We start from the raw sequence: 14,676 nt of genomic DNA on the forward strand, positions 1-14,676 counted from the left end.
TATAATGACCCCTGGTAAAATAGACAGCAGTTTGTCTTATGGACCTCATGGCATTACCCTAAGCTTTATGATATCCCTCTGTGGTGGACTTGCATTGCCATGTGGTTGAAATTATGCTGGATGTTCAAATAACAAAATATAACATGCTTGCTCACAAAAAGTATTCTGTACATTTACATTTAGCAGATGCTTTTGTCCAAAGTGACTTACAAATGAGGTACCAATACAAGCAATCAGAGCAACACAAGATTAGCAATACATGTGCACTAGTCTCATCAAGTCTAACACAGTAAACATAGTCAAGGGCTAGTTTAAGAGAAGATAAAAAGGCATTAGCAAGTGTCGTAAGAGATGGGTTTTTAGCCGATTCTTAAAGATGGCTACACAGTCAGCAGATCTTGTCGCAACCTGCAGATCATTCCATAGATGTGGATCAGATCCAGAGAAGGTATGCAATAGTGATTTTTCCCTTTTTGGGATGGTACCACAAGCCGTCTAGATCGCAGGGATCTAGAAGATACATAAGTCTGTGTTCTTATCTTGCATGTGATAAGAAAGTAATGCATAATGGAGAAAGCACCACTTATTTTAAAACAAATTTTGTCTTCTATTTTTGGTTTTTGTAGGTGGGGTAGAAGATCAGGATGGCTGGTGGAAGTCACAGAGGCAGGCCTTAATGAGTATTAAAGTATTAGGTGAGAATAAGCCTTTGGGCTAAGCCCTTTAGAATTCCTAAACAACTCCAGTAACACCTGTTATATCATGGAATCATCAAGATTGAAATTATTTTTTCCTTAGCTCATATTAGCTATGAAACCTATAACATCTGATGAAGACATAGCAAATATCACTGTAGAGGTCAAAAGAAACCAATAACAACAACAAACTTATTAGGCAAATTAGGACTATGTTGGGTTATTTAAAAAAAGGGACAAACCAAGCATTTGGGTTAATTTACACAGAAAATGCTTATTTGACAAACAGTGGGTTTACTAAACCCATCATAACAGGTTGGGCTCATCCCTTTTTTGATCCAATGTTGGGTTGAAAATAACTTTTATGAAAATTATTTATGTAATAAAAAAGGCAAAGAAATGAAGAGTTTGGTTCCAAAACGGGATGAACGCCATTTTTGAAAAAATTAGTTACTGCCAAAATCACTATTATATCAGGTCAGTATTTAAAAGTAAATTCTTAATTTTACGCAAAATACAATATCCGCCGTGTTATTATGTCATCTTTTCTCCCTTTTTCCCCAAAATGCGATAAACGCCACTCCTCCTTTTATACAGAACGCAACAAATCCATTCCTGAAATTACAGCCCACCGTTCACGCAATGTAAACAAACAATGGCGTGGGCTGAGAGTCCTAGTTTTCCTCATCTACTTTGTACTTCGTGATCAACAAACAAAACAAAATAATACTTTAATGGCATTGATAAACCTGTGATGGTTTACTGTGATGGGAAAGAAACGTAAGCCATCAACATCTAATAATTTCCGCGAGAGGCACTCGTACTTGTTCTCCCGACAGCATCAAGCTTCTCATGCTAAAACATTGACCCCAGAGGATCTTATGAAAACTTTACATTATTTTACTCAAAGTCAACGAAAATCGAGCAGGACCAAAACATTTTACAGCTGATCGCTGTGAAAAATGTAAAGAGACGACGTCAAGTATAACCGCAGCAATGACAGTGTTCTTAATATAACAAAGTAAGTGTTTTGGTTAATTTGGTCAATTTCTCATAAGTGAATTAAAGTAGCCTGGACAAACAGAGCCTGTGTTAATGAGCCTGGTTTCTTTTTATTTTTTATTTCTTCAGATTTTTAAGGGTCCCTTTCCACCCAGACACTTAAAGGTGGAATAGGTGATTCTCTACAAAAACATTAAGTTATCAAGGTCTCCTCATTGCAATCCCTGTGTTAAGTGATCTAAATGTATTTTTATGTGAATCATAAAATGTTCGATGCTTAAGATCCGGTGAGAATAGACGCTCGCAATGATCCATGTGTTGTGAGTTGTTTTAGCTACAGAGAGAGACTTCCTCTACCATTTTCTTTAAAATCCTTTAAATTTTCTTTTTAACTTGTTACTGGCTTTGTTGTTTTGCTCCCTGCTCTGTGCCTTTACTCTTCACGTTTGTCTCCACTAAATCACTTCTCAACGTACTTATGAAAACGTAAAACTCTCTCGTAAATTCAAAGGAGTCCAACATTGCGGCGTTACCGGAAGCTAGTTATTTTCGTTTGTAAAGTTTTATATATTGATTTGCATTGATTACCCTCAGAAAGACTTTATTAACCCCCTGGAGCCATGTAGATTACTTCTGTGAAGAAACACCTTTTTGGGTTTTAAAGTCAGAAGTTGTTACCTGGCCCCTGTTTACTACCGTTCTAAAGCTTGGAAGAGCCAGGAGGACCTTCACTAAAATAACTCAAATTGTGTTTGTCTGAAAGTTGATGGACATATGTATCTCAGATGGCTTGAAGGTGAGTAAATCATGGGTTAATTTTCATTTTTCGCTGAACTATCCCTTTAGGTTCTTCACAGCAATGCCACAAAAGAACCATTTTTGGTTTCTCAAACAACCATTAAGTCAAAGGTTCTTAAAATAACCATTTATTTCGTACTTTTTTTCTCTAAAGAACCTTTTTCACATCAAAGAACAGACAAGTTCTTCAGATTTTAAAGATTCTTTATGAAACCATTCGGCCAGAAATGGTTCTTCCATTGCATCATAAAGCAACTTAATTTTTTCATGTAAGTGTGCTGGTCGCCTCGCTTCTGGGGCTTCATTTATAAAATGCTGCGTAAAAACCATCCTACATTTGATCTTACGAACATTTAACAAAAATGCGTATGTGTGATTTATAAACCGAACGTATGTGCAGAAAACGCACGTACCCTTTTCAAATCTATAAATCGTAAATGAACTTGAACTTGTGTGTGCAGCCGAGCTGTTTCAGATCTCCGCCTTTAAACGATACGTAATTAATGTCCGACATATAAAAGAGCGCTTGTCAATATTTAAACCCAATTTCAAACAGAAAGAATGGCTTATATTTCCAAAACCTGCAGCAATCAGACAAGCAAAAGTTTGTACGTCTGCTCAGACCCTGACGTGACGCTATAAGCACTTTTCCACGTTTTTATAAATATGGACTTTGCCGTGGATTTTTGCCTACGCACACTTTACGATCAAATCTGTGCGTACGCACGCTTTATAAATGAGGCCCCTGGTCTGCTATGTGTTCATGCGTTTTTGAGGAGGCATGGCTTTGGATAAGGATTTGAGGGGGGATCGTATGCCTTCTATGAGGCTAAAGTTAGCACTTTCCAAATCACGCACTTTACCTTTAATATTCAATAATGATATTGATATGACTCTACATATACTTTTAAATGAAAACAAAACTAGAACTGAATGGTTCTGGATGATGATACATCAGCATTGAACTCCATCAACATTTGAAAATGATTCAAGCTGATTATATCTAATTTGAATCTATTCAAAACACTACCCTGATCTGGAAAATACTTCTGGGTACCCTTCCATAGACCAGATAGATAAAGTAATTTCAAATCCAAATGTTATTTGTTAGTTTAACACATTAACCCCTTTAATGTGAAAGAAGAGCTGTGACCATTGAGTGCATAAAGTGTCCAACATGCACTTCACTAATTTTACTACAAAACTAATGTGATTCCCTTAGAGTAATTTTTTTATTATTTCTGTCAACAACCTCAAATGTAAACATGTTTACTGTTATTTTAAAATCATATGTAAAAGTAGGAATTATTCAGTGGATTCATTTTAAATAAAAATATACTAAAATGTCACATCATATCCCAGCTTATATATTTTGTGAGATGTATTGTATTCCATCATGTAAGCAAAGTCATCAATGATCAATGAGTGTTTGGTTTCATTTATTTTTTATTTAATAAAATTAAATGATTTTTGGGCTATTGTTATGCATCTTTTGAGGTCTATGATGTTCATGTTTTGACATGTCTTAGCAAAGACATCTGTGCTTTGTTTGGACAGCTATTAGATATCTTTTAAATGCAAAATTGCTTGCTGGGTCATCCTGAAAACTAAAAAAGTAGTTTTGTATGTTTTTTATGATTGTTTAAAATCACAGCTTATATTCATTTTGGTCAAGCACATTGCAAGTCAAGGACATTTAATTGGGTTATCCGAGTATATACTGTACAATTTGAGAATTGTTGTAGGCCACCCATGTGTTGACTTGCATATAAAACTGTGAAGAGTATACATATATACTGCATACACTACTATGCTTGTGGGCATTTGAACCATCATCTTTAAATTCAAAACTTACTATTGCATCCATAATGGAACATTAAACCGATTGGTACATTGACCACCTCTATTTTTGACAGTGTTACTGCTTAACAATGTATGTGCGTATGTGTACTCTTCTTTTTCCACTGATTGGAAAACAGTTTATCTTTTCTCATCCACTCCACAACAACAGAAGAGGAAGTAGAGCAGTCGTTTATTTTGTGAATCTCAACCATGTGTTTTGGGGTGGGGGGGTGCAGGGGATACAGCAACAGCGTTGCATTGATTTGCAAACGAATTTGTAATTAGCTGTTTGCAAAGGGGTATTAGTGTGTACTTTGTGTGTGTGTGCCTTTCAGTAAGAGCACCCAGATTTTCGTGATTGTGTATCCCTCTTGTCTTGAGTAAATGAGAATGCTCCATTATAAGGAGATAACACTAATTAGTTCTCCACCCATTTACTTGTTAACTGTGTTTGTGTGGATTTATAGGCCCATGGTAATACGCCATCCACCCCCTCCACACACACCCGCTGTTTTTGCCTGTTGGCTATGTTAACAACTCATTTAAGCAGAAGGAGCTGAATTTAAGCCTAATTAATTATGCCAAGTGGGCTTCCATGGCAAAGGCTGGAAATAATGTGAAGAGACACTTCATATTTGAAACATGGCTTATCGGATCATAACTCTAGCTGTTTGAATGTATATATGGCAAAGACCATGTGTTATATAGAGTTAATAAGCATGTGCGCATACAATTAGATCTCTCTTTGCAAACTGTAATCTGTTTTGTCTCGTCAATTTGCAGGAGGAAGAATTCAGTGCCAGAAATTGTCACAAACAATAGCATTAATTATCATTAATGTACCTTGTTTTTGTTTTATACACTTTTATAAAACGTTAGGTTATTTTCAATTGAGTTCTTGGTCAAAAAGAGACAAACCAAGCTGCTGAAATAAATGAACCCATAAAATCTTTATAGAAGACCCAACATGAGTTTACACAACCCAGCATTTTGGGTTGAAACACCCCAACACAGGTTAAACTACAACCCAATGGGTTGAGTTTGTGCCTTTTCGACTCATTGCTGGGTTTGAAAATAACCCAGCATGTTTTAAAGTGTATTTTACAATGAAGTACTTTTAAATTTTTTATACAACATTTAAAAACAATATAACATTGCGGTACCTGCCAGATAGGTTTTTTAAACTTTTACATGCTTTTATAAGACAACTTTTTAGTCTATTAAAGATTATGTTTCAAAATGTCCAAAGTGCCTGTTTTACATTTGAAAGACAAAATAAAAGGAATCGGACTAAGTCAAGAAAGTGATCTTACTTTGATCTGTTCAAACTAGATTCACTGGCAAAAAATAATCAATTTTTTTAAATACACATACACACTCCTTATCCAATCCTCATCCTATGATTTATCCTCTTTTAGAGCTTGGGAAGAGTTAAGCAGATTTGGAGTCAGTCTGTTCTCAAAGTGTTAATACAGGTTTAGTGCTGTGTGTATGTATGTATGTTGACAGAGAAGTGTCTGGGAATCAGATTAATAGAGAAAATGATCTTCGCTGAGCTCATTTCTGTCCTTTGACATGCATGTCTTTGTCTAATAATGTCTAATATATTTTAATATATATATTATTATATTAAATTATTATATTATATTATATTATATTATATTATATTATATTATATTATATTATATTATATTATATTATATTATATTATATTATATTATATTATATTATATATTTTTGTGTGTTTTTTTATTTTTTAGAAAACTACATCATTATTGTATTATACAACATATTTTCTGGTTATTATTAAAGATAACAGATGTTACACTAATAGGCATAACAAAAGCTTTTTCACTGGATCAATAAACACTCATAACTTTCAGAATACACAAATCGTCTCACCACTGATGGATCAATAAACAACTAGACGTATTGTTTTGTCTTCCGATAAAACCCTCTAACCTAAGTCTAAACCTCATCCTTCACCTGACTGTAACCTTTACTAAACAGCCTGTATAAAGATTTAACATGATTTGACCTCGGAGCACAATTAAGACCTCCATATGCAGTCAGTTTATAGCAGACTCATCAGTTGTCATCAGAAAAAATCTGTCTCTAAGACAAATACTGTCATCCAACTTTTAGCACACAATACACTTATAATTTCCCCATTGAATTTTTTCAGTAAAACTGTAATAATAAAGATTGCAATTACCCAGAAAGGGTTTTAAACTCTGATGCTATCAGGATAGGAAATGGCAGAAATTTACTGGGGGGGGGGGTAGATTTAGATGACATTTTAGAAAGGGTTAAAATAACATGTCATTACAAGTTTAAGTTTCCTTCTTAGTATGTTTTCTTGAGTATTTAAGTCACACAAACTTTTAACAATTTAACAATAAAGAAAAAATTGTATGAGTGTGAAATCTGAAATGAAACCAATACATCATTCATACAGTGCCACTGTGCCTGAAGTGTCATGTTGCATTATATAAACAACAGTTGCAATAAAAAACTCATAATTGAGTTTTTATTTATTTAATCATGGACAGTGCACATAATACATAAATATATAAAATGTGCCATATTTAGCCAGTATTGGCTCATTTACATCTGTAGTCCCTTTTGGCAGGCTGATGTTTTGGACAGAAAAAATATGAACAATGAATATTAAAACATCACAATAAAAGCAAGAAAAAAATAAAATAAAAGGCAGAAACAAGTAAAGATAAACTAAGGTTATAAAACAAAATTACATACTACCATCCACAAATCACTTTAAATGATCACAATTTTGATTGGTCAATCAAAGTTTTCAACTTTTTTGAGAAACCACAGTGTCCTGTTAATTTTAAATGCTAGTTATTGAAATATTATTTATTTTCAATTCCACCATTTCAAAATTCTTACCAGTTTGAGGTGGATCTCTGTTCCCCTCTCAAAATTCACTTCCCGTACTCTGTCCCCCCAGGTCCCCCCACCATTTCCAGCCCTATAGAATGATATAGAAGCGTACACGGACACAACACAATATCAATTAAACAAATAGCAACTCAAGAACCCTTATACATTATAAAACGGGTCTTCAAGGGAAAATCGTACCTGTTGCTGCTAAATCTTTATTTTTTGCACATTTAATCACTACTGTCAGACATGGTAATAATGAGGGTATTTACCCATTTGTCTAACTAATTTGTTGACAGATGCTTATGTTGAACTAGATTAATAGTAAAACAGTCTTCTAAGGACTGATTAATGCCCAGACTATCTTAGGGATTGAATAGAGAGGGGATATTATTATAATAAGGTTGCCCAAGGTGGCATCCAGCATCCCTCAGACCTGCTCCAGGGTCACGGTATAACCATCTCCAGATTAATTAAGGAGGCATTAGTCAGTCAGGATTGTGGTGGATTCTGAAGCGATTTAGACAACATGCATTTCAAATGTCCCCTCTGACACGCTTGTGATAGTGATTTTCATGGCCTAAGCGCCTCGCTGAGATAAAATCCCAATTAAAGGCAGTAAACCTACATGAGCAACATTTGGTCCATTTACCTTCTGACAACACAAGACTATTTACCTTAACGACTAATCAACAACTGAAGAAGAAAATTTAAATGATGTTCACAAATTTGAGCATAAGAAAATTCAGAACTTCATACACTTCATACAAAAACACTGGGTTATTTTCAACCCAACACTGAGTAAAAGAGAGAGAGAGAGATTAACCCAACCCACTGGGTTGTTATTTAATCAATGCTGGGTTATTTTAACCCATTGTTGAGTCAAAATAAAAAAAATGGTTAATTTAACCGCATGGCTACCCTTGTGAAAAATAAGTGTGCTTAAGTGTACTTTTATAAAGTGTGAATTAAATGCAATCTTTTCGGCGCACTGAATGCACATTAAGTGTAATTAATTTCAAATATATAATATATTAAGTTGAAATAAAATGTAATAAGTTGCCATTAAGAGTGATTTTTTGGAACAACTTAATTGTTACTTTATTACAACTTTATATCTACTTTCATAATTGCTTCTAGTGTTTTTACAATACACTTAAAGTGCACTACACAGTATAATGGCATGCAATTAATGTGACTTAAAATACACTTTAATATCAGTTAACAATAAACTTAAGTGTGGATTAAATTCAATGTTTTCAGCGAACTGAATAAACATTTAGTGTAATTAATTTCAAATGTATCACATATTAAGTTGAAATTAAAACCAATAAGTTGCCATTAAGAGTGCTTTTTTGCAACAACTTATGTGGGTCTTTAATACAACTTTATATCTACTTTCATAATTGCTTAGTGTTTTAAAAATATACTTAAAGTGCACTGTTCAAACTACTGACAAGCAATTAATGTGAAAGTAAAAATAAGTATATTGTCAGTGTGTAAATGTCAACAATATGTATATTGGAGTATACTGTATAAGCAAATGTATTGCAGCTTAGAGGGAAAATACATTTGAAATGCATTAATGCACACAGTATATTATAGACTTAATAAATTTAAAATACAATAACAAAATAATTTTAGAAAACACACTTGAGTTGAAATAAAAATAATTTATTTTCCATGTTTTCCATTAGAATTATTATTTTATTTAGTATATTTGTCAATACATAAAAATAACTGTACACATTTAAAACACTATAAAATCATAATTAATTAAAAATTTATTTTTAAATAAAACTTAAGTAAACATTTTTAAAAAGTGCATTTAAATGTGTTTAGAAATATTGTCATGAAAGTGTACTTTCTTTAAGTAAAACTTAATAAGAAATTATAACAAAGTGCATTAATAAAAAGTGCACTGAAGTGTGTTAATAAATAGTGATCATGTTGGTCATTAAAGTGTATTACATTTAAGTACACTTATGTGGTCTTTAATTTTAAATATTATATTATCAGCAAGTGCACTTCTCAAAAAGTATACTCTTAGTATTTTAAGCACACAAAAAGTATGCTTTCAATACACTTAAGCACACTTATTTTTCACAAGGCTCTTTTTGACTCTATGCTGGATCGAAAATAACCCAGCATTTTTTTTATTTTTTATTTTTTGATGGTGCATAAGGATTTGTACAATACACTGATGAAATTGTTGAAAAGTACATCATATTTTATTTGTGGTGGATAAGGGATATTTACACTATATTCCTTGAACATACAGTCATATCATTATTAAATTCAAATAGGTAATTAAGTTAAAAAAGTACATTGTTTAGCCACATGGATATAAAAGGTTAGCTTTAATAATAAGTATTCATGAAACATTTTAGTAGATTTATAGAGTTTCTTTATGAATAAAAAATAGTATGTTTGCTGCAGGTACAGCAAACTGACAGTTAATGTCTTCCTCAGTTTAGTGTATCTGATCATTCAAAATTTACTCACCTCCATGAACAGCACCCCCTGCTAAGTGGCTAATGACCAAGACGTATAATCCCCCTCAAAACAAGCACAAATATGCTAATTCAATCTCTCTATAAATAGGGTTGACTTCTGATGCTCCTCCTTTACTAGAACTTGCCCCATGCACCTGGAAGACAGGAGTGTTCCACGGGTTTACCCAGAAAATACCGAGAAATAAGACGAGTGGTATTGGCCTATTATGTAACAGGTGAATCTTCAAAACAACCAGATTTCTGGTTCAATCGGATCAGTGAGTGTGTTATCAATAAAGAAGATATCTGTACGGCAGAGACATTTACAGCAGATCCAGGTACAGGTTGGAGACGGTAGCGCGCAATGGTGATAGAAGACGCGCGCAGCTTTACGCACTGACCTAAAGGTGTTTAAAACCAGTCAGTCACCAAAGCAACCCCAGTCATGTTTCCTTTACCGATGTTCACACCTGACCAGGTGGCTCGTGTGTGTGAGAATTTGGAGGAGACCGGAGATATCGAGCGCTTGGGGCGCTTCCTATGGTCACTGCCCGCGGCTGTTCCCGGTTCTGCAGGTGAACTTCTCAACCGCCACGAGTCGGTAATGCGAGCCCGAGCGCTCGTCGCTTTTCACGGAGGGAATTTTGAGGCTCTCTACCAGATCCTGCAGTCTCACCGCTTTACGCGAGAGTCTCACGCCAAACTGCAAGACCTGTGGCTGGACGCACACTATCGCGAGGCGGAGCGCCTGAGGGGCAGGGCACTCGGCCCGGTGGAGAAGTACCGCATACGTAAGAAGTTTCCCCTTCCCCGAACCATCTGGGATGGCGAGCAGAAGACTCACTGTTTTAAGGAGAGAAAGGTTGGTCTTGTACACCAAACGAAGAAACGACACAAATAGACAAAATGGGAATTGTGTGTTGCCCACAATTGAATAAAATACATATATTTATCTTTTATGTTATTTTAGTTTCAGCAGGAAGTGCGGAATGAAAAATCATTCATGGGACCTGTTGTTTTTCATACTGGTTATTCCAACTTAACAGCAAAGAATATAGATGTAGGCGGAATTTATATTTGTGTGGTATTTTAAAATATAAACCTCAAAAAGGTATGTAATCAGAAACATAAATTCAGTCAAATGTTTCCAGATGTTTAAAACATGGTTTGATCAGAAAATGACAAACCCTAAGTTAACCCAGAATGTTTTATATTTGTCCCAGTCAAATGCTGAAACAATCCAGCATTTTGGGTTGAAACTAGGTTGTGCTTTTTGACCTAACCGTGATTAATAGCCCAGCATTTTTAGAATGACAACAATTTATTGCTAAATAAAGTAGAGATCAATGTAATTTTTGGTCATTTTGAGGTTATCGGGTGCTTGGTTTATTAAGTAAATGAAGTAAAAATAACAACAGCACAGTGTATTTAAACTGTCATTGTGCAAAAAAACAAACAAATAAAGACTTAATTACACTGCAATCATTATACAACAATGCAAACGGTGCATTAAGCTTATTCAACTATGTTCTCAGTGCATTCTGCTGGTACATCATTGTATGGTGTGCACAAGCTATCTCACCACATTGAGGCGTCTCTATTAGACTATGCTCCTTAAGCCTCTTTAGCCGGGGACCACCTGTGGTATTTAAGCTGAGATGACTTTCTACCTTTTCAGATTTACCATGTTCCAGACAGCAGTTGTCAGATTAACTAAAAGTTAAACTGCTTTGCAAAGCTCTCCGAACAATTCCCCGGGTCTGTAATTGTTTTTGCTAACTGATCAAATGGGAATTGCAATGGAAAGTAAATCAGAGATTATGAAGTGTTATATAAAGTCCTGCAGTTTAAGATTACAGTTAAACAACAAGCATATTTAGAAAGATTGCATATTTAATACATTTGGAAAAGTAAACGATTATTTATGTCACATTTGTTGAACAACAAAAGACACAAGACTCAAGATAATTATAAATTAATAGGGAAAACCCATGACTCTGTATTATAATTAAAATGCTTCCCCCTATCGAGTGCTCTTTAATTAATTTCTTTCCCATATTGAATGTGGCTTAATAAGATATAATGGTTTTATCCGGCTTGAGTGGACGGAGTCTGGATCTTTTTATAGCAGTGCATCTTATTTTAACATCCTTGCTTTAACAAGATCCAGAATTAAATCAAGTTCTGTCAAAGGATTAACCACAGGCATGTCTAAAAAAATATGTTTTATGAAACCTGCTAAACAGAGAAACAGTATTTTATATTGTGTATTTTCCAGGAGAGAACCCGTAGTCTCCTGAGGGAATGGTACCTGCAGGATCCCTATCCAAACCCATCCAGAAAACGGCATCTGGCCCAGGCTACAGGTCTCACACCCACACAGGTGGGCAATTGGTTCAAAAACAGAAGACAGCGGGACAGAGCAGCATCTGCTAAGAATAGGTACGCAAATGGACATTGTATAACCAATACTGACAATGATCTGTATGTGGTACTTGTGAAGTTGAACATCCACCCGGCCGAATAACAGTTGAGTAACACGCCTAGAGATGTTCTGACTGGCTTAAACATTGCATATAGCAGTTTGTAAGAATGAAAAAATATACATTGTGTTGGCTCAAGCAAAAATTTAATTTTCCCTGTTTTTCTTTCTCCCCAGACTGCAGCAGGATTCCTCCCTCCTTCCCTCAGGTTGTTCTTCAGAATGTTCCTCATCAGAGCACAACCCCCACCTTCACAATTCCTCTCCGCGTCATCCTGGCAGCCCAGACAACAGTGATTGCAGCTCGGGTACAGGGCCGAGGGGAACCGGAGCCTCCACGCCAGACATATCAGTGAGCAGTGACAGCGAGTTTGAGTCGTGAAAAGCACCATGAAATGCCCTCCAGACAATCACAAACGATTTAAAGACATAAAAACAATTAACAGATACTGTCTGACAAATTCTGAGGGCACCTGGATATGGGAATGAGGAAGAGGTTGAACTGTTATGCTTTTTTGTCAAAGCTTTTATTGTAGATGCACTTAAAAAAATAACTGACCACATCTGTGCCCCAAAGGGAACTTTCTGAAAGAAACACTTTCAGATTTTTTACAACAGGCACATTTGGGTTCTGGAGATAAAACAATTAGATCGGAATTAAATCATTTTCTTTAAAGGGCACATATTATGCCATTTTTGCAAGATGTAATATAAGTCTCAGGGGTGCCTATGTGTCTGTGAAGTTTCAGCTCAAAATTTCCCACATATCATTTGTTATAGCATCTCCAAAATACTGCTATTTTTTATGTGTGTACTTTTAAATGCAAATTATTTACTCCCCTACCAAAGACAATGAGCGCTTTTGGTTAAAATAGATCTGATTCATGTGAATACAGTCTGATACGATAGTATGTTTAGCTCCATTAGTGCTACGATGCGCTAACAAACACAATTAGAAAAGCTTTTTGGTAAACTTAACCAGTCAGTCAGTGGCTGTGGGTGGGGCTTTGTTTGTGTGACATCACATTTATGAAAAGAATCAAAACAGTATGTCTAATAAGACTGCTTTGGTTTAATAGGGATTAAAGAAGGAGACTGTGGATTTTTTTCATTGTAGGGTTGTTGTGTTCACTGCCAACACACATTTATGTCCAAACACTTCGTAAAAGTAGATTTTGCATAATGTGTGCCCTTAAATGATCCATGGGTTTTTTTCTTTACCAAAGCATGACGACAATTAAGGGCTGAGGACTGAACCGTGCACTTGAACTTAAACAGGCTTCCAAAGGAAAATCGTGTGCCAAATAAATCTTCTGGTTTATTGGCTTTGACAATCCAAAAAATAAATGCTTTTTGAATGAAAATAATACTCAGGTTGAATAAAAATGATGGACATCTTTTATAGGAGGGATACTTTTCTCTAGTCAGGCCTTTTATAGCACTAAAGATATCATATAAAGTTCTGAAGAGTTTCTTATGATTGTGATTAAAATGAAAGACTATTCATAATTTCATTTGAAAACCACATTTACATTGAAAATGGAATACATTCCTTGCTGCTGTATGGTTTTGTGTAGCTTGTACTAGTTAATGTTACAAATTATTAGATATTTTTGTGAGTATAACAGATGAAGTGACAATTAAGAGGTGTTTTGGAAAAGTAAAGTTGTGCTGCTTAAAACAGTTGAGCACACTGTCCCCTGTACCCTATATAAAGAGAATTCGTTTTTTACCAGATAGTCATTTATGTGCCTATACACTTTAAGGATGATGTCAAACTGTTATATGTTTGTCTATTGTTTAATTTTCCTGTCCATAGTCATCAAACTTGCAGGAAAGGGGATTTCTTTCTTTCATTTGTCTGCTGTTTGCGATTTTTAAATAAATAAAATTATTATATATGATTTTACATTCACTGAAAAAATGATTGATGCCCATAAACTAAAATGCAACTTTAACTAATTTCTCCTTGCAAAAATGTTGCACAGGGTTAGCAAATAAACAGCAATAATCAGTCATTTCAATCATCCCATGAGTTTTAAACACAATGACAGTCCCTTCCACCATCATATTTCACTGTAGATTGCATTGCTGTTTTTTTTACTCTACTTACTTTTCTTTTCTTTGTCCTGAGCAGTTTTAAAGTTCCCTTCTTGATTTTAAAATGGACCTAAATGCTCTTTTGTCTTCATTTAGGCTTGTTCATAATGAAAATCCAACTAGCTTCTAAGCTTAGATGAAAACACAGAACGTTCCCCTAATGTTCCCATATGGTTCCCATTTGGTTATTTTTTGTAACCAAATAAGAACGTTCTAGGAACGTTCCTTATAGGTTAATTTTTTGTTTTATTGTATAACCTTCCCTAAGAACGTTCCTTTAGGTTTTTAAATATAACGAATCTACACTTTAATAATGGATGATGGAAGCTCACAGGGCAGCGCAGAGAATGCCCACGGG

The 14,676-nt window shown here is 34.9% G+C and overlaps 1 protein-coding gene across 1 annotated transcript; it reads left to right on the forward strand.

The window, feature by feature from the left end:
* Positions 1-9,886: 9,886 nt before the first annotated feature.
* six7 (SIX homeobox 7) lies at positions 9,887-14,122 on the forward strand. The gene is made up of 3 exons (XM_073859754.1): positions 9,887-10,607; positions 12,018-12,178; positions 12,396-14,122. Exons 1-3 carry the CDS (start codon positions 10,182-10,184, stop codon positions 12,598-12,600), a joined length of 792 nt encoding a protein of 263 aa, XP_073715855.1. The 5' UTR covers positions 9,887-10,181; the 3' UTR covers positions 12,601-14,122.
* Positions 14,123-14,676: the final 554 nt, after the last annotated feature.

The sequence above is a fragment of the Misgurnus anguillicaudatus genome, chromosome 21, assembly GCF_027580225.2.
Source record: "Misgurnus anguillicaudatus chromosome 21, ASM2758022v2, whole genome shotgun sequence".
Classification (NCBI taxonomy): domain Eukaryota; kingdom Metazoa; phylum Chordata; class Actinopteri; order Cypriniformes; family Cobitidae; genus Misgurnus; species Misgurnus anguillicaudatus.